At 46.7% G+C, this 22,602-nt stretch overlaps 2 protein-coding genes across 2 annotated transcripts in view; one reads left to right on the plus strand and one right to left on the minus strand.

Moving 5' to 3' along the window:
- Positions 1–609: 609 nt before the first annotated feature.
- Positions 610–4,631, minus strand: LOC115328061 (leucine--tRNA ligase, cytoplasmic). Its single transcript, XM_029989138.4, has one exon. The coding sequence runs from the start codon at positions 4,259–4,261 to the stop codon at positions 686–688; it is 3,576 nt and encodes a 1,191-aa protein (XP_029844998.2). The 5' UTR covers positions 4,262–4,631; the 3' UTR covers positions 610–685.
- A 359-nt stretch (positions 4,632–4,990) lies between these two features.
- The window catches only part of LOC115328060 (serine/threonine-protein kinase PLK1), a 28,712-nt gene continuing 11,100 nt past the window's right edge, over positions 4,991–22,602 (plus strand). The window contains exons 1-8 of the mRNA XM_040220614.2: positions 4,991–5,210; positions 7,390–7,497; positions 9,670–9,786; positions 10,411–10,628; positions 15,891–15,986; positions 17,140–17,339; positions 19,734–19,847; positions 20,727–20,804. Of these exons, the coding sequence (XP_040076548.1) occupies positions 5,115–5,210; positions 7,390–7,497; positions 9,670–9,786; positions 10,411–10,628; positions 15,891–15,986; positions 17,140–17,339; positions 19,734–19,847; positions 20,727–20,804 (1,027 nt within the window). The 5' untranslated portion in view covers positions 4,991–5,114. The remainder of the gene's footprint in view (positions 5,211–7,389; positions 7,498–9,669; positions 9,787–10,410; positions 10,629–15,890; positions 15,987–17,139; positions 17,340–19,733; positions 19,848–20,726; positions 20,805–22,602) is intronic.

Raw genomic sequence — 22,602 nt, forward strand, 5'->3', positions numbered from 1 at the left:
GAATTCTCTGCTGCACAAATATTTCAATTTTAAACAGAGCCGAACTGCTCAGATTGCACTCGCAAAACATATGGTATTCCAGTTGACAACAGCGGAAGCTCCAACGTAACATCATGCAAAGAGCCACGAAAGCTCTCAAGTGCTCAGTGAAAGAACTTTGTTCTAAGACAAGATTTACGGTATTAAGGGAAGCTCAATTCTTTGACAATGATCCTTGTATGAACCATAAACCAAATTGATTAAAACTGAGCAAGTCAACGCCCCTGACTCGACGTTACCATGCCTGATGCGATGTCTCAACACGACCAGCCATCTATACTTGCGAAACTTGGCGTGAAATTTTGTATTGATGTTCATAAATGATTTAACCAATAGTGGGGCGTATTTTAATGAAATAAATATCCCACGTGACTGGGACTAGCTCAAAAACTGGGCAACTTCCAGATGTCACCGGATAATCCCTTTAAATGCCTGCCACCATCCTCATTCTGCAAAAAAACAAAAAAGTATATCAAAGCATATTAAAGATTTTCAGATTAGCATGCAATGGAAGTTGTAGAGCCAGTACACTTGAAGCCTGACAGTCGGAATATTCAACGAGCCCACACAAAGTGTGCAAAACTATTTTATTAAAATAAATAGTTCAGAAAAAAGCGGCGGCTTGCAGCCTTTGGATGACCGGTTCTCAAGACACGACATACGAGATCTGGCCACCAACGTCCACTGTGGTCCCGTCCAGTTCCATATCGACGCCGTCCTTGTCTTTCTTTATCCGGAAGACGGCCTTCTCTGGAATGGCTAGCTTGCCTTCCTCGGTGTTCCCAAACGACGGTATTTTCCGTGGGCCCAGAACTGGATCCTCGTACCTCATCAGCGTGACCTTCAGTTTGTCAAGGTCGAGAGTGCCATCCATCCTCCCCAACCTTGCAACTACCTTGGCTGCAGAGTCGCCATCCAGGATGGGAACTAGGAGCTCAAACCGTCCTGAAGAAGGCTGCTGATTGATGCAACGCAGGTTGACAAACGAGTCCGATGCGTAGACGGCGTGCGGCTGGCCCGGGCAACAATCCTCCCTGACCTTGTCCTCTGCTTCAGTCTCGTCGCTGAACTTAATCTCAAGGTCGTCCAGCTCCAAGGTGTTGAGGATGTAGCGAGAGTTTTCCTCGAGGACCTGTTTTTCGTCAAAGTCGAGCGTCACATTGAGAGCCTCAATGCCGGTTTTTTCTACCTTCTCACGGACTGCTTGAGCAAACGGCATGACTTTCTTCATGTACTTCTTCAGCTCCGGCTTGTCCTTGAGCATTGCAGACACCACTTTGTTGTCTGGGAGGGTGCCATTGTGCTTCTGGAACAACTCCTTTAACATGGTCAGTATGGTCAGCTGCCAGGGAGGGAACGTCTTGGCAACCCAGACCGTGAGGCGAGTCATCTGGGGCCCTGGAGGACACATGGACAGGTCCTTCTTCTTGCACTTGTTGCTTGCAGCGGTCCTGAACGCCTTGAGCCGCAGACGAAACTCGTGGACGGCTTCCATGAGGTATTGCGACGACCGCAAAAGCGTCTCGTCTGCTTCGGATGCAACGGGCCACCGGGCTCTCATGATGCTCTGTTCTTTCCCGAGCAGGGACCATACGTGTTCGCAAGTATGGGGACAGATGGGACTTAGCAGGACTGCTTGCGTTTCTATGAACTTAAACACTAGGTCTCGGTGCATTCCCTTGAGGACGCAAAGCTCTCGGTACTTGTCCCTGGCCGCCTGGTATTCGAAGAAGCCCGTCCTCAGCGCCTCCTTGAACATCATTTGCTCGAAATGCTCTGCCGTGACTCGAATACCATGGTTCATGTCTGCCTCGAAAACCTTGTCAACGTAGCTGTCTGTTGGACCTGTACGCAGCGTGTTGGCAGAGGCAAGCATCTCCTTGACCCATTCCAGGAATGAGTATAGTCTGAGTATCCCAGCATCTGCCATCGTCTCGACAAAGTTGGCATCTTCGATGCCGTCTCCAGCATCTGCAAGTGCGAGACGCATCCCGTCTGCAGAGAACTTTTCCAGGGCATCGGCAAGGGTAAGGAAGTTCCCAGTCGACTTGGACATCTTCTCAGAGTTAAGCAGGAGGTGTCCGTTGGCTCTCATACCACGGACCCACTTCTGCGGCTCTGATGGCCACATGGCGCAATGGGTGAAGATGCAGTAAGACAGGTGGTTGGGGATCAAATCTTTTCCAGAGCAGCGAAGGTCCATTGGGTACCAGAACTCAAATTCCTTCCGCATTGCATTCAGCGCTTTGTTGTTCATCAGCTTAGGATCATTTCCGAGCTTGAGGAACACATAGTCCCAAGCTTCCGGGGTCATCTCTTCTGGTTTGATGTGGAAAGGTGGGCATGGGGTGGACCCCATCAGGTCTCCTCCTTGAAGGTAATGGGCAATGGTGTAGTAGGCCATGTAGATGGTTGAATCCGAAAGAGACTCAATCAACCAAGATTCGTCCCAAGGTAGCTTGGTACCAAGTCCATAGGTCCTGGAGCAGGCATGCTCGCAAAGCCAGTCCAACGTAGCCAAAAAGTTCTTGCGCACTTCGTCCGAGTAAGTCTCCATCTTTGACAGAGCAGTCTTGGCCATTTCCTTCCACTGTGGGTTGCCATAGTCCAGGTACCATTGATCGCACAGCGCAACGACGCACTCGTCACCCGAGCGTGACATCACCTTCTTCTCAGGCTCCATGTAGAGTACAGCTTCGCCACGTTCAATCAACTCTTTCTGGATGTCCTTCTTCATGTCCTGGACTTTCTTGCCTTTGTGAGGTCCCACAAGAAGCACTCCTTCATAGAAGCCCTTAAGGTAGACCTTCTCCTTGGCCTCTTGGAGCTTCTCGCGGTCATTCTGGCTCTGAATCTTGAGTTCCTCACAGGCAACAACAGCGCTCAGGGTCCCATACCCTGGAACCTCAATGATGGGAACTGGCTCAAATGGGAGCACCATGTGATCTGCAACTCCAAACTTCTGACGGAGGGCTTCCTTGTTCTTGAGGTCACGGAGGGCGGCATAGTCATCCGGAGCATCTGAGGGCACACTGGTCACCACACCGGTTCCCTTGTCCTCCTTGATGGTGAGCATCGGGAGAGTGTAAATGACTTTGTAGGAAGTCAGTGGAGACTCCAGTGCAAGCCCCATGATGTCTTGTCCTTGGAGATGTAGCAGGACATTCACACTCCCAGCTGCTGAAGTGAATCCTTGGTAGCTCATGTTGAGGGCAGCACGGTAGGTGCAAACAAAGACTTCTCCGTCTGCTAGTTCGAAAGCAACATACTTCATGTCGGGGCGCACCCAGCAGTTTGTCTGGCCGTACATGGTCTCAGTGCGAAGGGTCGCCGCAACAAGGAACACTTTTCGTCCCTCCAGACTTTTCAAGGCCTTGGGCAGCGGGGCAACCGCCTTCATCTTTACAAGAGTGTACTCTTGTGGTCCAACGCCTTCACCCGAACTCCTGTCATGGTCCATGCAGGGTTGGTTGTCCTTGGGCGAAAAGATGGTGTACCTTTTGCCAAACTTGATACGTTGGCGTTCTTTGAGCTGCTTGAACTGCCAACGGACAAACGAGTCGTAGTACGGATTCACGTCGGTGGTCACAAAGGAGCGTCTCCAGTCCACTTTGACACCCATCTTCTTAAGGTCCTCTCGAATGATCGGCGGAAAGTACTGCAGCCAATAGCTGGCATCCGCAAACTTGGCGATCTCTTCGTCCGAAAGCCCCAGCGACTGCATTATCTGCCACTGGTACTTTGCGGCGACAGTTTTGGCGGCCGCCTTGCTTTTCTTGCCCTTGGCCTTGGTCTTGAGGAGCGCTTCGGCGGCGTCGCCCGTGTCTTGGACTCCGATCTCATCATCACCGGTTTCTTCCGGAAACACAGGGGGGCACCCGAACTGTTCAATTTCGCGAGCAAGCTTGTCTGCGCAGGCCTTTATGGGCATGCCAGTGGCGTGAAAACCGAACGGGAAGAGGCATTTCTTCCCCTGCAGGCGCTGGTAACCGACCGCGAACTCGCATTTTGAAAGCGAAAACGTGTGGCCGAGGTGAAGGCGGCCGTTGACGTAAGGGTACGGGAAAGTGACGAAGAACTTGCCCGTCGTAGCAGACGATGCCTGATCGTCTGCGTTCCTTTCGAAGACTTTCTCGGCGTCCCACCTGGCTTGAACGGCAGCTTCGATGTCTTGGAGGGTTCTCACTTTGAACGTCCCTTTTCTCTCGCCGGTTGCTGCCATGCTGACACCGTTCTCGAGTTGTTCGAAATCAGTTTTTCACCCAGTGAAGGGTTCACTGGAATCCTTATGTGCCGGATTGTTAAAAACCTAGCCAGTTGGGCATGTGATGCAGGAAAAACTATTTCACTGCAGTCAGCATAACAGAATTGGAAACTTTTCACGTGGAAAGTGATGAACTGTCGCTCGCAAGCCGGTTGGTGAAAAGAAAACACGATGCACAAAAAGTTGCTCCCTTAAATTTAGACAAAATAAGCATCGTTATACAACTTTAAAATGCAATTTACTTTAAATTATTTATGACTTAAATATAATTTTTAAAATTTAAAGAACTATTTCGTCCGGCCTTGTTTCACATAGTTGTTTTCATAATGTTGTCAACGAGCCTAGAGGACGAGCTTTGAATGTTTTGTTTAATGGGTGGATGTATACCACAAACTATGCTTTTAAAATTGGGTGTTTACTTGCGCTACCCAGAGGTTTACATTGCGGGCTCGTTTAAATAATCTGGCTCGTCATTCTTAAATAAATAAGAGCTTCTAAAAAGGTTTCTAAATTTTAGTGTTGTATTTAAAGGCTAAAACATTGCTGTAAGTTCAAATTAATGACTTCGTCTTTTTTAATTGTCAAAATACGTATCATCATCACCGATTTCATCCAACGGCCAATCACAAAGGCAAGTTTAATATAACAAAGACCAAAGAACGGCTCGACCAATGGCAAGCGGAAGAAGGGAAGAAGGGAAGAATTTTGAAGCAAAAAAGCACACGAGCAGCGAGGAGCGTTGGATGCGCGAATGGCAGTTCGCATTTGAAATATTCGAAGCGACGGTCGGTCGCAGCAGCAGCGTCCAGTCATGTCTTCCGACAAGACTGCTCCCCGAGATGTGCCAGACATCGTTGTTGACCGTCGAGCCAAGAAAGAATATGTCCGAGGACGATTCCTCGGCAAGGTACGCAGCTCTTCAACTTACCTTTGTCGGCTACCGGTCAGCCTTGTTCCTGTGTGTTCCTACCTTATAGTTTGGTAGTTAATGGGCTATAACTGGAGGAAAAAAGAAAAATGCACACAATATTTGGTTACGTGCACGTAGAGGTAACTAACGGGCCGTCACTCTGCTCTGTGGTGTGCCTGTGGCCCCTTGTGGCAAAACCGTTGGGGTTGTTCCCTCGTTCCCACCTTTCGCATATTTGAAATAAAAATGCTATTCGGTTCGGCTTATCGTTCGAAATATATTGTTCTTGCAGAATATGTTAGCAGAAAATTTCCAGTGATTAGACATATCAGAACGCAACGTCGGGTGTTTCCTGTCGAGTGTCGGAGAGGGGTGGCATTCGTTCACACAAAAAGCATTTTGACGAACGCCATCTTTTGTAGTTTCGGGTCATCGCGCCTTTGGTGGGAACTTGTTTTAGAGAAAATTGTGTCTAAATCTACAGTTAGGTAAATGTCACTAAGCGGTGCAAGCCAGCTGGATTAACCTGATTAAATGAAAATGACCTCTGTACCTGTCCTCTCGCAAATAAAATGACCACCCGTCCCGCATTCAAGGCTCGTGTCCCGCGTCCCGCAAGAAATGCCACAATCTTCCAAATGACCCACGTTTCACATTGTCGTAACCTTCGCTACGCAAATTATGGCGCTTCCTAACAACGGGCCACGGGGGAGCGCGGAGGTTACTGATAAACGTGTGAATCTCGATGGTATGCAATTTTGCATCGAAGCACTGCGGGAAGCGAACGTCGTCCTTGCAGGAGCGAAGGCGCATGCGCCGTTGTGCCTCTCCCCTTATTGGCAAAATATCGTAAGCGAAAATTGCTGGCCAAAAGTTGAAAAGTAAACTATTGTATTTATTTACAGCACAGTATTTCGGGGTATGCGTGTTGGTGAATTTCCTTTAATACTTTTTCCTTGAGTCGTGAAAATACCGTCCTCCTCTTAATCCCCTCCCCTACCCTCCCCTGTCAGCAAGCCAGATTGTGTCTCATTGCAACCTACCCACCACTCGCATGGTGATCAGACCACCCCTAAAAAATGCCCGGGGAAAACCTTGACCTCATTTCAATGTGTCGACCGAAACTATGCCACTCTCCTCCCTGGCCAATAAGTTCCCAGATATGGAAGTAGTCTATTGGTGTTCAAAACGCGTGTTTTTATTGAAGACTCTGTGTCCCCGAATGGAATTCACTGTTTTTCTAACAGCGAACAGAAACTATCGATTGTCAAAAACTCTGTTTCTGCCTAAAATGTAGCTGTTGCGGTCTGAACCGGATGCCAAGGTTTCAGAACAAAGTTATGTTATTCAAAAGTTGTTACTGATTTTTCGGAAGTTTTCAAAGGTAAGATGGTGGCCGACAGAGTCCGCGAATGCATGGGTCTGAACAGCGTAAACTGCCGAGAATGGGCCTCATTTTCCCGTCGACAGGTTCAGAAAATCACTTGTAACTTTTTAACAAGACAACCGCTAGTCCTGAAACTTTGGCATCTGGCCCGAACTGCTAGTAGCTTCATGTTTGGTCGGAGATTGAGCATTTAGTGATGCGAATTTTATTTTTGCGGTGATACTTGAGAAACCGTGAGGCGACACTTCTCCGCCATATGAATTGAAAGTTCAAGTCTGGCAGTCCGTCCAGACCCACGTGATGAGCATGCTTGCTCATCATGTGGGTCTGGACAGCCACAAGCAAACTGTGCCGAAAAAGTGCATTCTCCCCCTGCAAAAATAACAAAAAAAAAAAAAAAAACGGACAGAAGCGGAGCGCTGCATTTTATATGGTGGAAAAGTGTTCTCATGATTTCTGAAATATCCTCTTTGGACATCCCTTTAGCTGCACGGGCGAAAGCCTTGACCTTCTCTGGGCTTTAGAAAATACTTTCTTAATACTGCACCTGTGTAACGCTTTTGGAGTGTTGAAACTCTGTGTCAGCTACCCACTTGCACATCTTTGGAAAGTGGGGGTTAACAAAACAAGTTTATCAAATGTGCTGCATTGACAACACAGTAAGATGGATTCCTCTGCACTGGCACAGCAGTAGCTTCCCACGCCTGGTTCCTTTTGCTCCTGCAGTTATTTTCTGAAACATATTTGCAAGATTTTCTCGAAATTCGGATTGTCCGGGCTATTTTCCAGGGAGGATTTGCCAAGTGCTACGAAATGACCGACAAGGACACCAACGTGATGTATGCCGGCAAGGTGGTCTCGAAGGCCTTGCTGCTTAAATCCCACCAGAAGGAAAAGGTAGGTTTTTTGTTATGGCCGCTCGTAGGGGTGTCTGGTGGCAGGGGAGGTCCCTCTCTCCCTGTGGCTAAACATAGCCTCAACAGGGATTTTAAGGTCGCGTGACCAACTCCATGGGGAGAAAGTACCTAGCATTCAGGACAATTCCCCCCAGCAAGCATAAGCTTTGCCTGTGGTTTTCTTCGGTTCTCTTCAGTCCTAAATTACACAAATGCAATTAATTTTCCTTGCATTTCAAGCTGGTTCACCCTCTTTCAGCGCGCAGTCAGACTTGAATAATCGAAGTAAAAACAGACTTATGGCAGCCTTTTCTTTTTTCTTTTTTTGAATGCTAGGTGCCTTTTGTTTTTTGTCACCATGGAGCCGGTTGTGTGACTCGAACTCTTTCCTGACCACTGGAAAAGTAGCAATTTACAAGGGATCTGCACAAATGCTTTTATTTTTCTAACTAGTTTAAGGAGCAATATGACACATCAAAATGTGTAGTTCTTTCAAAAGAAAGAGGTTGGTATAGGGTGCGAAATATTTGAACATTTTAATTCTTAAAAATACAATGTATGTGCTGAAGGCGTATAAATGCCGAAACTTCTACAGCTGTGTCAAATTAAACAACAAACAAGAAAAATTCGTAATAATAAAAAATGTGCCCACACCCACGGCTATTCCTTCTGAAAGTTGGTGTACTCTTAACTGACATTACTTATTTTTGGTTCATCCGAGAGTTAGGAACATGTCTGCTCTTTAACGAAAGAATGCTTATATTTGTGAAACACAGATAGTGCATTTCACGTCCCCAGAAGAATGCTTTCTCAGTGTTCTACCTTGGTTTTGTCATAGCCTTGATTGTAGTTACTTCATACCTAGAATTTGTGTGCGCCTTGTTGGGAAAATAAAACATGCAGGCCGACTCAGGACAACCTTGGCAATTATGGTGATGCGTGCTGACAACCATGTGTTAGCGGGCATCTGTAACATCATTTATAGTGTCCCCAGAGCTCCCGAGGTCAAAAAAGTATGCCGCAATGCACTCGAATTGTGTAAATAATGCTAGCTTTGTTACAAATGCATGTTAGACAAATGCAACCACTGTTTGCAGGACTATTTTTGACAGCCCACAAGCTAGTGATAAAGCTCAAACCTATGTCTAAACCGATACTAGAGTTCATCGGCTATCCACGAGATTCCAGGACACAATTCTCCACTCTAAATTTAATGTCTTGACGGCGCTCGGAAACCGTAGATCACTGGTGATTGACGACCTATGGGCGCAGTCAGAATAGTCAAAATTCCTTTTCCCTCCAACTCTAACCGCCGGAAGAGATGCCCACATTCGCCAGCAAACTGGCCCTGGCATCATCCTTGCAAATACGGGGTTGCACGTCGATTGTTGGTGTTCCTGCATTACGCACGAATTCAGCAACTGGTCGCACCCCAACCAGCTACATTTCGTGGCGGTCGGCTCTATAAACTTGTTCACACAGTCGCATTGACTCCAATGCGTCGTAAAGCCGACCTCTCCATTGGCTCGTCGTAAGGGTCAGCAAAGCAACAGCTCGATGCAAGGAGTCTTAAGCGCCGTTCACACTTTTGCAACCGAGTACGACCGAGAGAGACAAGACCGGTTTTTAAGCCTCTTATGACATCTTGGGACCAGCTCCGCAGCAACGCATCCGGTCCTAAGACGTCGCAAGACTTGGCTTAAAAACCGGTCTCGTCTCTCTCGGTCGTACTCGGTTAAGTGTGTGAACGAGCCTTTAAAGGTGCACTAAAGACATTTCTGAGGTTTTCTGTTCTTGGTGATAGCTCATTATACAAAGTCCTGGCATCCCAGAAATCGAAAAATTATGCTCCTGCAATGTCTATTTCTCTACTGAAAACATACTAGCATAATTTTTTGATTTCTAGAATGCTTGGACACTCGAACTCAACTGTGCATGAGCATGTTGCTTCGTAGCTATCTAGAGTGGAATCTGGGTTAGTTCAGCATGGACATAAAGCATTCATCTGAGAAACGTGCATCAACCTTGCTGCCGTCAGATTAGTGAGGTACTTTGCTGATCTCTGCTCTTTTTTGTCTGTTGTCACGCCTCTATCAAAAAGTTTAACATTTCTACGAGGATGATGCTGCAATTGATATCTGGCCTTCTCTTTTCTTTTTTCCTCGATTGACAGATGGCACAGGAGATCACAATCCACAAAAGCCTAGACCACAAGCACGTGGTCGGCTTTCACAGCTACTTCGAGGACGAGAAGAATGTTTACATCATACTGGAGCTGTGTGGCCGGAGGGTGAGGTTTTGTTAGAGTTTCATCATAGGCGAAACATGGGTCGGGGCTTAGAAATCTGCACGAGTAAGGGTTAGCCTACGGGCATGGCGTTGCGTTAGAATCTACAAGGCAGGCTCCCTGCTCGGGGCACCTACACCTGGGGTGTTAAATGATTAGTGAGTGGCGTCATTACGGACCCCAGCCACGTAAACCATCATACCCGCTCGCAATTTCTTTATTTATTTTTTTCTATGGGCTGCCTAGTTTTGCAGATTGTACTGACTAATAATAGCAGCAAAAAAGAGTAAAGGATGCTTACTTCATTGACTATTGGGTACCGTAGTGCATAGTCAACATGCATAGCAGTGGCAAGTGAGCTGTCATGCCATGGAAATTGCGAGCTATTCATACCCGGCATCGACGGAGCAGGCGTCGTTGGCCAGGCCGCCGCAAATTTTCAAAATGAAAAATGGGTCGCGTGGGGGTCAGAGTTCAAGGGACTGCGGACCGGGCTGGGCCGAGCTCCTAAATATCCGCCCGTGCAAACCTGCAGCGAAGAAATGCTGCCGCAACTTAGTGGTGGTATGCTACGTTGAAGGCGGTTTTTCTGACCTACTGTCACCACTGCCCTGTCTGCCCCCGCAGTCCCTGATGGAGATGCACCGGCGGCGGCAGACGCTAACGGAGCCCGAGGTGCGCTACTTCCTGCAGCACCTGGTGCAGGCCTGCCACTACCTGGTCTCCCAAAAGGTGATCCACCGGGACCTCAAGCTTGGCAACCTGCTGCTCACAGACCGCATGGAGCTCAAGGTCGGCGACTTCGGCCTGGCCACCCGTATAGACTACGAGGGCGAGCGCAAGAAGTGAGTTTCTTCTTCTCTTTTAGATGCGTCGGCGTATATTGCCCCGGTGCATGCCGCTGTCCTTGGTACGGACTGGGCCGGTTTCGTGGAACCGCGGCGCGGTTCCCACCGAAGCTTTTTCGATCCATTTGTTCGCTGGTTCGTCAGCCTTCCTTATGCGAGAGGGAAAGCGTCGTAAGCTTTCCCTCTTGCGTACGGGACAGGATACAGCTGCAAATTATGGGGTTTAGCGAGGAGACTGAATTGGCCTAGAAATCACGCATCTGCAATTTTCCCACTGAATTTAGCAAAGAAACTGAAGTCATTCGACATCACAGGCCACGGCTTCACCAAATTTGGAGCAACTAGCCAAAGAACGTTTGCCGTTGAAAAACTGCAGCTAGTATTCACATTCAAGTTCACAACTGGAATGTGAACTTGAATGTGAGGAATGTGAACTGCTGTTTGTTTTTTTATGCCAACTCGTTTAGTTACTACCTTTAATAGCTTCCATCCCTGTGATGACACGGTTAATTAATACAGTAAAGTAAAGCTAAATTAACTGAAGCAGTCAATGCAAACCTGAGAATAACTTAAACATGTTCAGTGGAATTTTGTTCTTTAATAAATGTAATAAGGTGTACCGCAAGGGTCTGTTTTGGGGCCCCTGTTGTTTTTAATTTACGTAAATGACTTACCACTGTGTGTATCATCATCGATTAGCCTCTTTGCTGATGATTGTGTAATTTATCGAGAAGTCAATAATACTACTGACATCGAACTTCTTCAAAATGACTTACAAGCTGTGGCTGATTGGTGTGATTTGTGGCAAATGTCCCTCAATACTAACAAATGTAAAGCGATGACTATCTCCCGTCGAATTACTATATCTCCTACTTACTCAATCGTTGAAATTCCTCTTGAAACTGTACCATGCTATAAGTACCTTGGGGTGCACATCACTTCTAACATGTCATGGAAAACTCATACTGACCACATTATCGCCAACGCTAACTCCATGCTTGGTTACCTGAAGAGAAACTTTAGGTTAGCCCCAGTGTCCCTAAAACTACTAATGTATAAATCCCTTGTCCGTTCCAAACTAGACTATGCAGCAGCAATTTGGGATCCTGGTCTCTCAACTCTCGTGACTGATCTTGAAGCCCTACAGAATCGCGGTGCCCGTTTTATATTTACTAACTATCATCGCACATCTAGTGTCTCAACTATGAAAACTAATTTATCACTTCCTGCTCTTTCATTACGCCGAAAAATATCTCGTTTGTGTCTTTTTTATAAAATTTATCATTCCAATACTCCGCTAAAAAACAAACTAATGTTAAATCCTGTTTTCATCTCTCCGCGCGTAGATCATCAATTTAAAGTCGGAATTCCTCATTGCATTACCTCAGCCTATTATAACTTTCATTCCAAGGACATCTTCAGAGTGGAACCGCCTTCCCACGCAATTAGTAAACATACCATCCTTTGACTTGTTTAAAAGTGCGTTGACTACTTACCTATGTTAATATCTCTCTTTGTTTGTTTGCCTTGTTTTATACATTTCTTAATTTGTTTACATATTTTTTTTTTTACATTTTTCGTGCTTGGCTTTTAGTGTTTGTATATTGTTTGTGTTCCAAACTTGTCTTGTACCACTCCCCTCTGTAATGCCCCAGGGCCTTGAGGGTACTTAAATAAATAAATAAATAAATAAAGCATATTTATCGCTTGCATGCCGATTTTTGTCATGGGGTGCGGTACCCCATGACAAAAATCGGCATGCAAACGATAAATATGCTTTATTTATTTATTTATTTATAGAACATCATTGATGTTCATAATCAAACGACAAAAGCTTTGTATTCTCTAAATAAAAAAAAATGGTTTTATTACAGCTTTTATCTATATTTGGGTTACATTTGATTTTGTACCTACAATAACCATGCACAGCAGTTTTTACTCTCCTTCCCCAATGAGCATCTTGTTACAGTGCCTTATACTTCAATGCACTTCAGTCTACATAAATGCATAAATCTTAACATGATATTTGCACTGGAATGAATAAAAATGAAATGTTTGTTTATGCTCCAAAGGGTCCTCCAAAATCACTCGGACCAATCACGTCGGCGAGTAGAAAAATAAAAATATTTGATTATTGGTTGACCTTTATATTCAGAGAAGTAGGAGGAAACGAAAATGGTGCAAGTATTATCTCGCAGAGTCTCTACTCGACGTATAGTTAGTTTCATCTTAAGTCTGAGCACAGTCGAAAGCTCGACAGCCAGCTCACGCTGCAGAACCCAGGGATCCTACCTGCCCGTTTCAATCTGTATTAGCATCATACCTGTGTGTGCAGTCGTGTATCACTACTGCGTGGTGCACGTTAAAGACCCCAGGCTAGTGGTTGTACCGCACTGGCTAAATTGCTCAAGCTGTATAAACATACTCACTGAAAGTGCAACTCGTGCGGCATTCGTCGCTGCACTTGATTTGTTCAGCCCATGGAAAAACACTTAGGGCCGGTTGCACCAACGTCGCTTATCTTTACCCAAAGCGGCTCTTTCTTAAGGCGGCTTAGCGTGCTAAACTGAGCTCAGATAAGCACGGGTTTAAATTCCGGTTGCACCAACGTTAACCCGGCTTTACAGACGCACCCCTAGCTAAACGCTGGATTTGCGTAGGGAATGTAGGGATAAACAGAGCGAACTAGGGAACGCTCAGGGGGACGAATACAATTGGCGGAGAGGAATCACGTGATGTAAACAAAAAAACTGCCGTAGTAGTCGTCGGCGTCTGCTTTCGCTGTATTTCTTCGGTGAGTAAGGAATTAAAGGTCTCCAAATTCAATCATGTTTTCGCTTAACGTTCAAAAACTGTAGTCAACGCTTTAAATAAACACGAATGCTCTTTACATCTGTGATTGTGTGTTTAATATCGGTTGATAACAAAATACTTTAACAGTGACAGTAGTTTTCGTGCTCACATTTTGAGATAAAGGAGCCATCGGGGGCCCCAAATCTCACCGAACGCGAGAAGGACGCTCTACTCGCTACATCACTGCAGACAAAACATCATCGAGAATGAGTAGGCAGGTAAGATGACTACTAAAATCAAGTCATGCCTGAGACGGATAAAGCTCAAAACAATGACGAACTCGCCACGGCAGCTGCGCAAATGCCCGGAAATCGTCGAATAGAAGTCGTCGAGAGGTCAGGTCACGAGACCTTGCATCGACGGTACTCATTGCTATCAGCAAGATGACAGAGCTGCACTGTACCATCGTTGAACATTCGCTGCAGCCTCAAACGGACTTCAGTAGCACACTGTCGAGTTCAGAAAACAAAACAAAAAAACTCCTGTCGTACATCACATCGTGCCGGTAAGAACGGTCGTCTTTTCGCATCACCTGCCCCAGCCTGCCCCGATACAGCAATGAACGAATCTAGCATTGTAGTCGTTACGATTTGTCGTCGCCACTGATGAAAGATATAAAGCAAAATATTCCTAAAAAATCGCGATCACCAAAAAAGTTTCGGTTGTGGAATGATAGTTTTCTGAAGCCAAGATTCTACTCGCGAGATTAGGAAAATTCACTGAAGATTGTCTCAAAACTCAGAAAACGAAAAAAATTGAATTTTCGCTGTTTTATTACTTAAAAGCGCCGCAATCTAATGCAAGCGGCAGAGGTGTCGACAATCAACTGATCGCCGAGATCATGTACTGCCACTATTCAACGCGCTGATAGGATTGAAGGATACGCGCTGCAAGTGTAAATAAACAAGGTGGTAAATAACAATACGTTACAGTTATGCGAAAATCAGTAAGTACATACGAATAAGCTCGTTGACAGAAGAACCAACAGGAAGACAGACGTGAGCCCCACAGCTCTGTACATATGTCATGTTCCTCCGCGGGGAAGAGGGCATGTCGAAAGACGAAGCGACACATAAGTAGACGAGCAAAAATTCATTTACTCACAAGCACAAAGGAAAGCAGAACAGAAAACAAAATTATAAGCGGAAGTGAAAGAAAAAAAAATAGAGTGGTTAAATAGCTACAGTCAATACAGACAATCTCGGTCGCGCGCTGAGAACACTCAGTCTCGAGCGTCGATCTTGTTTGGAACGGAACGCGGCCTTGTTCTTCGATGTTACGGGTGTGGGTCCAAGCTTGCTAGGAGCTCTGGGCCTCCCAGCACCGGTTCGATGGTATCCTTTGACGGACCAGGTACGCGGCCTTGTCCTTCGATGTTACGGGTGTGGGTCCAAGCTTGCTAGGAGCTCTGGGCCTCCCAGCACCGGTTCGATGGTGTCGCTTGACCGACCAGGTACGTGGCCTGGGTTGACAGGAGTGTTGCGAGGACACCCCTTCGCGTCCGCCTTCGAGCTCGAAGTCCAATGCTCCGGGCTTCTGGTGCGAGCAGCAGGCACGACGTCGCCCCGGCTCGATGGCGGCGAGAAGACCTGGAGCGGAGCCAGGGTTCTCCAGGAGCGAAGCCTGGGCTGCCGGGAGCGTTCGCGTGTCAGCTGCCGCCCTTCAGGTTCAGTCGTCGAATGTCCTGCGCGAGCTTCTCCTTTCCCTTTTGCTCGAGCTTATCCTTTCCCTTTTGCTCGAGCTTGCCCACTTCTTCGTCTCTCGCTTTCACCGTCACTTCAGGAACGTGACAACATATCTCGGTTAGGGCTAACACACCCAGAGAGTGGAGAGCCAACTTGAAAACAGGGGTCGATAAACACTTCACGCGACAATATTTTGCATCCTTGTCACAATCGAAGGTCATTTTGTCGACACTTTCATGCTGATGTAGCCTAAAACGCTTTGCACAACCAATTTCGTCGACCGCGACAAACCAGCCATCATGTTTTAAATCCAGGATTAAGAAACAACCAAAAGCAAAGCGCCCAATGTTGAGCGCTTAAGTTAAGCGTAGTTTAGTGCTAGGTTTAGCGATAGGCGATTTTGGTGCAACCGAACGAAACCGAAACTAAGCTTAGGTTCCCGGCTAAGCTCCGCTTTGCGCTAAGCGGTGTTGGTGCAACCGGCCCTTACAGGAAGATGTATGAATGCCATGATTTTGCGCTTTGACGCTGATACGCAAAAACATCTGATCCGTACCCCCCCCCCCCGCCCCTGCGTCCAGTACTCTGGTGTTTCGTTCTTGGTGGCTTGGTTCTTGGATGCTTACGCATCAATTCATGCACTTTCTAAAAACTAACTTGGTACCGTCTTTGGGCCGTTTGTTCCTGTTTCTCAGTCCTCTCGTTTGTGTGTTTTCTGCAGGACGCTTTGTGGCACCCCAAACTACATTGCACCAGAGATCCTGGGCAAGAAGGGCCATAGCTACGAGGTGGATGTCTGGTCCATTGGCTGCATTCTGTGAGTGATGTTTTTGTTCTTTTCTGTGTTTGCTTTCAGTTAATTTTTTACAGTGGAGCTATTAAGGGCTAAGTTCCCCAGGATCGTGTCCGGTACCACACAAATGTTGACACAACTCTTGACAGCCACTGCAATCTATGAGCGACGGCTGCAACCCGATAACCGGCTTGCCGGCCTCGCTTATAGATGGCGGCAACCTTTCCACTCTGGTTTTCACCAGAGTGTAAAGGCTGAATTTCTCTGAGCGTTGTCCTAGACGTCGTCCTTGAGGTTGTCCTAGACGTCGTCCTTGAGGTCACCCCACCATAGTACAGCTTCGCTGCTCTTCCTTCTTCACCAGTGGAAAGGGTGAAAGCTTTTTTTTTTAATCATTTGTGCACAGAAGTAACAAATGAAATCCGGTTGTTAAAGTAGCTACTGCAAAATCCCATATGAGCGCCCTCTGCTGAGAGATTGTCCGTTTCGTTTTTCTGGCAAAATACATGTACTATAAAAATTCTGAAACAATTCCCATCCCCGATTCCAGTCGAATATCACGTGACATTTGACGGGAATCGGATCAATCGCGCACTGTGCAGTACCAGTTACAGTGGGTCCTTGCGTCTTTGTCCCCGATTTGCACTCGCAATATCAGTTCCCGTGGCATGCGATCTAATCCCGCATGTTTATTGCATCCTGAAATGTGAATCTGCTTTCTCCGCAGCCTGCGGCATCCATTCCTGTGACAGTTCGTCGCAGGCTCCTGCGTCTTTGTTTGCAATCTGCGCGTACAATATCTGTTCCCGTGACAGGCAAATTCGTAGCGGGTTCCGACGTCTCTCTTGCACCGTGAAACGCAAACCTACTGGGTCAGCAATTTGCGGTACCTTTCTGCATGATACTGGAGTTTGTAGCAAATTCTTGCGGTTCAAGGCATTGCGAGTTCAATCTTCCGATCTGGATGAGCATTGCACCGGCGTGCTTTCGTGCATCGCCACTGCACGGTGCACGTTAAGACTTGGGGCAATCTGTGGTACTGTGCCGGCTGAATTTCTCATTTACGATGCAGACGCCAGTTGCCCATTGGGGCCGACTACCCTCCCTGAACGTACCCGCAATACAATTACTTTTTTTGTAGTGACCATAGTTGAGTCTGGCACTCGTTTGTCCGCAGCTTCACGCTGCTGGTGGGGCGGCCGCCATTTGAGACGTCCACCCTGAAGGAGACGTATGGGCGCATCAAGAAGAACGAGTACCACGTGCCCAAGAGCGTGAGCAGTCCCGCCCGGAACCTCATCAACCGCATGCTCCAGCCGGAGCCCGAGCGGCGGCCCACCATCGAGGCGGTGCTCAACGACGACTTCATGCACTCCGGTGAGCGTGGCAGAGGCCTCGGCCTAGTTTTGCAACTAGCTGTCGTCAGATTCAAGGACGACATCGCGACTGGAAAGCGTTCAATATAATGGCGTCTGATTGCCATAAAATCCCCAAATCTACCCCTATTTTTTTTTTTTTTTTTTGCTTCATTTTTGGCGTAAATGCGGCTTGTTAGCTGTGGTGGGATGTAAGCGAACGTTGCTGAATGGGACGTACGGTCATCTTTGCTTCATAGCCCCTTGCCACAATAACAAACTTGCAAGGGACACATGACCTAAAAATGGCATTTTTTCAACTTTTCTCCATTGTATAACGAAAGTTAGCCCACTCCATGTTTTCACCCGATTTGCTCTTGATTTTAGATGGGCTACCCTGTTTACTTGCGTAATGAACACACTTCTTTTTGTCCTGAAAAATTGACATATATTTTGGTTCTTTGTGCAGGGTAAAATTTTTTCATTTACTCATTTTGCGCAAATGTCATTTTAGGTGGCAATATAACACGGCAGCGTACTGTGGCACGTCTCCACTGACGGAGGCACACCCGCAACTGATCATGAGCGCGCCACAGTAACCGTTCCTAGACCTAACCTCATGATTTTATTGTTCGATAGTGGACCGCAGACGGCGACGTGTTTGTTGACATCAATGCATTCGATGAGCGAAGACTATCCAAAGCTGGGCACTTCCTCGACCCCAGCTTTGTTGCGTGTGCGTGCCACTCGGTTTCATTGTTGATCGCTTCCGCAACTTCACATTTGCAGCCATTACAAGAGCGTCTTGGCTTAGCTTGACTAATCTTGGCCGCTTGGCGGCAAAAGAAAATTGGCTGGTGGCTAGCTGCCTTGGACGCAGTTCGAGACTCGTGGAGCTAAAACTTGGAAATTGTTCATCACGCAGAGGGAAAAAAAAATCCAAACATTGACGCCTGTTGTGGAGGGTGCATTCATTATGGGAGTAAATACGGTATTCTTAAAATATTACGGTAGTTCAATATTTCCAAATTTATTTATAGTGTTGCTTTTTGGTGGGCTTTTGCAAGATTCTAAAAGTACCCGTGAACACAAATGAGACAATTTGTCACGTGCCGCATAATCGGCAAAAAGCTTAATGCAGTAAAAGAATGGCAGTAGAAGTGTGCATGAAAGTAGAAAGAGTACTTTCTAATGGTATTCTTGATTAACAAAAGTGCAGTAAAACGTGCAATAAAAAAAAATGCAGTTAAAGTCCAGATGAACATGTAAAAGAATGCTCATTTATATTTACACTTGTACCAATGGTGGCTCGAAACACGAGTTTCGTTTGGATTTCCAAGAGGAGGCCATTCTAAAAGGTGCACCGCCATCAATATGTGGTTCTATGTCTTCATTTTACTAGGGGATCGTGGTAATGTGGTCATATAATGTATTAACACCTCAGCTCGAAACACAGGGAGTGGAAGCTCATGCTGCAGACCCCAGGGATCCTGGGTTCAGTGCCTGCCCCTGCCAGTTTCGATCGGAATGAACATTGTACCGGCATGCGGTTGTGCATCATTGACGCGTGATGCACATTGAAAGACCCCAGGCCGGCAGTAATACTTCGCCGGCAAAGTTTCTCGTCTGGTGCGAAGACGGCAGACGCCCGTTGGGGGGCCAGCCAAGTTCCCGCTCTCTAAATGAACTCTCAACACAATTACTTTTGTATTATTGAATTCTCGTTCGCTTCGTCACGTGGACAGAAACCAAGGAGCAGGGAGTGTGTCGCGGGTTTTACCGTGGCAAGACCAGGCGAACTGGCGCACTGTACTGTCGTTACCCTATATATCTTTAATGTGAATCTGACGTGAATGAGGCAAGCAGTCGTGTGGTACGACTAGAGTCACTAAATAAGGTACGCTTCGGAGTAACGACACTTACCCATCTTGGGGCTTGAAAGCATGGTTGCCAGTTCTGTAAAGATTTATCTGAAACCACGGGAAACGCTTTTCCGTCCCCTACAAAGGTTTGCGACGGAGCAAAGCAATATTACATGAGCTTCCTAACGCCAATTTTAATGCGCAGGAAGTCACACTTTTGAATTATGATTGGCAGTTGCATCTGCTCTGCACAGGCACAAGAAGGCGGCGCCCACAAAAATGTTGGGGGACAAGAGTGCCGATACCCTATGCAAAGCTCATTTAGTGACTAGGTGACTTCTCGCTGCTCTCTGGCATGTTTGGCCTGGTCCGCAACCCTTCTAGAGCAGCTGTGCTACGCAGCTTGGTGGTTCGAGCGCCGCTGGGGCTCAAACCTTGTATATGAACTTTACATAAGACATTAACATTGTGTACCGCTCCCAGAGCAGTTCAGTTAGTGCGATTTGTTTTTTTGATGGGTGTCCAAAGGTTGCTGAATCTGTTTCATTCCGCAGGCCCTCTCCCGCGACGGCTGCCGGTGTCGTGCCTGACCACCGCCCCTCGCTTCGACACACTCAATGCCAGCTTTGTCCCGCGCAAGCCACTGCTTGAACTAAACACTGGGGCAGGTGAGTGACTTTACTACACACAGGTCCCTTGAAACGAAAAAAAAGTCATGAGCCAGGAGTGAAGACTGTTTTCTAGTCCTCATTCCCTGGCTCTTGTAGTAATCTTACGACGTAATCTCCCACAATAGGAAAGACCCATTTGCCAAAATCAGTTTATACAGTGCTGCTAAGCACAGCCTGGATAAAGGCACTTCAGATTTAAAAGAAAGCACCCCCCCCCCCCCCCCCCCCCCCCCCCCGAAACCGGCTTGTCAAACTTATCTTTTTCATTGTTGGAGACTGTACATACTAGCCAGTCTTTCCACCTTACTCTTGAAAGTGTTCGCAGTCTACAGTTGGACAGTACAGTCTGCAGCTGGTCAAGACTATTGTTCGTTCAATCTTTCTGTCACTAGGGGCTCTTCATAGATCTTTTCTGCCGTCCCGCAACACTGTCTGTAACCCGCTACGAAAACTAGAACGGTGCTGACGAAGCTAGGGGAGTCTTTGTTGCAAGAAGGGCAGCAGACTGTGAATGCTTGCTGCCATCTTGCCATTTAGTGTGGATTATTCATGCAAAATAGTCCATTCTTGTTGAAGGCATGAAAGCCAGTATATGTGCCATGCAAAGTTTACTGTAATCTCATTACCTGTTTTAATGAAGATTCAGTATCACCTGTAAGCGAAGCCTGCCTCTCTATTGTCTCTCTGTGTCTGGACTGTCCATAAATGTTCCAGTGCTACCTGACAGGTGGTACCGGCATTCTCTCGTCGTAACAGTGTCACGGTCAACTGCAACTGTTCAAATCGTGTTTGCGTTTGACTGACCGTGCATTTGCTACCTCTCTATACCTTGCTGCAGAAGCCTATTAGGCTTGATTTCTGGTCTATCTCGCTCAGAGTTGGACCCCAAGGTCACTCCCATCCCCGCCTCCAAGAGTGGCAAGGCGCCGATCAGGAAGCCAGCGTCCACAAAACGTAAGTATGGGCCGTGGAATCATTGTGAGTGGGTAGATAGGTGGAGCACAAGCTCGTCTGCTTTTTTGGCGCGGGTTGCGATGTCAGAATACAGAGTTCTGATTGGCTCTAATTGAGGGATGGTGAGAAGACCTCAAGGGTAGGTTGCTTTGAGGTCTACCTCTATCCCTCAATCACCACAACCCCTGCAAGAAAAGCAGGCGAACTTGCATTCTGCATGAAGCTCCTCTGAATGGAAAATTGGCTATAACATTTGAAAAGCACCGCTCGCTGTAATGGGACAATCATGATGGTGGGCTAGTGTGCGGGTAAGCAAGAAATGGAGATCTGAGAATTTGCAATGGAGGAAAAGGAAGGAGGGAGAGTTGCTGTTTCTTCAGCATGCAACGGAGGCCATGAACCGATTGCCGCAACCGGGGAGATGTTGGAAGCACAGCTTTGCAACTGTCCACGTCTTCGCTTGGGCGTTTTTTTGTAGATAAATCAATTTGATCCAGAAAGTGGCTCTGTAGCAGTGCGCTTTTGGTGCGTGTGTGTGCATTTGTATGTCTTTAGCCTCGAACTTCACTCTGACTTTACTAGGGGCAGTCCTGGTAACAAGAGTGTCGGAAAAATAAATCTTAAAAAATTGGCAGTGACCTTTATCCCCAAAGTCCTATAATAATGATAATAATGATTTACTTTGATGCCCCGGAACAACCAGCCGGTCAGAATATGGTGGCACATAATTGAAAACCAAAACGGTCCAGGTTAATAATCGGATTCACCTTTAAAAACAAACAAATCTGAAAATACTTCAACATGAGGAGACGGGATTCTTTTTCAATAGATGGGTAAAATATACATGAACATCTGGAAACGCGGGTCTGCACGTAAAGTTGTATTAGTGATGACAACAAATCACTATCTACACGGCCTTGAACCACTTTGTGTAAAAAAAAGATCATGAGCAATTCTTCTTTTCAACAAATTGCATTAAGAAAGCGGCATGAAATGCGGTATTTAAGGTGCGATTGCTTAAAATTATTTGGAAGACGTTGAAGCGTCGTTTCGGAGAGTGCAGAACTTTTTTTTTTTTTTTTATCAGATTTTCCAACACGTTAAAGGGCCTTTTTTTTTCTTTTTTTTTTTTTCTGGTTTTTAATTTGCATTGAACCTGAGCGCAATGAACATAGTATCTTAATAAAACTTCTCTTTTCTCGAATTTGCTTTAGTTTAAAAGTTATGGTCAAATTAAGATTACAAAAACAAGCAAAAAATAACCTCCTTCATGACGTCCTTGGTTGCTTTAGTGGCCGGGAACTAGAGGAGGGGTAGTGAGCTCGGCGAGCACTCGCGGCAGCTGCACTCCGTGTCGACGGCTCGAAAGGGCACCACTAAAGCGTGTTCTGGATAGTCTGTATGAAGCGGGCAGCCAGGGCGGCTGGCATCTTCTTTGCTCCGCATTTGCACACTAATTCGGCATGTCACTTCATTTGCCACAAACGACAGCAAACTCGGGGTAAAGATCAGTTCATAACGGGAGCCACTTCGTGCCGCCATACCGCCAAACGGCCAAACCACAAGCAAAAGCTATTCGCCGAAGTCCTCCGGAACGCTCGGAACCAGTCGGACCCTCGAAACCAGTCGGACCCTCGACTGCAGCGCAGCAGTGTACATCTGGGACCCTTCTAAGCTCACCGCTCGTCAGTGCTTGATCCCACTACACCTTTCTACTATGCGCCGCCTTTTCCACCGCTTGGTGGCGGGTATGTCGACAAGTCATTTCTTGTTTCCGTACATTATAAACTGCATTCGT

This window comes from Ixodes scapularis, unplaced genomic scaffold (genome assembly GCF_016920785.2).
Source record: "Ixodes scapularis isolate PalLabHiFi unplaced genomic scaffold, ASM1692078v2 PGA_scaffold8__174_contigs__length_109621045, whole genome shotgun sequence".
NCBI classification, from domain to species: domain Eukaryota; kingdom Metazoa; phylum Arthropoda; class Arachnida; order Ixodida; family Ixodidae; genus Ixodes; species Ixodes scapularis.

What these genes read in the sequence shown, in the direction of transcription:
- LOC115328061 (XM_029989138.4), bottom strand. Translation starts at nt 4,261, where the DNA reads ATGGCAGCAACCGGCGAGAGAAAAGGGACGTTCAAAGTGAGAACCCTC.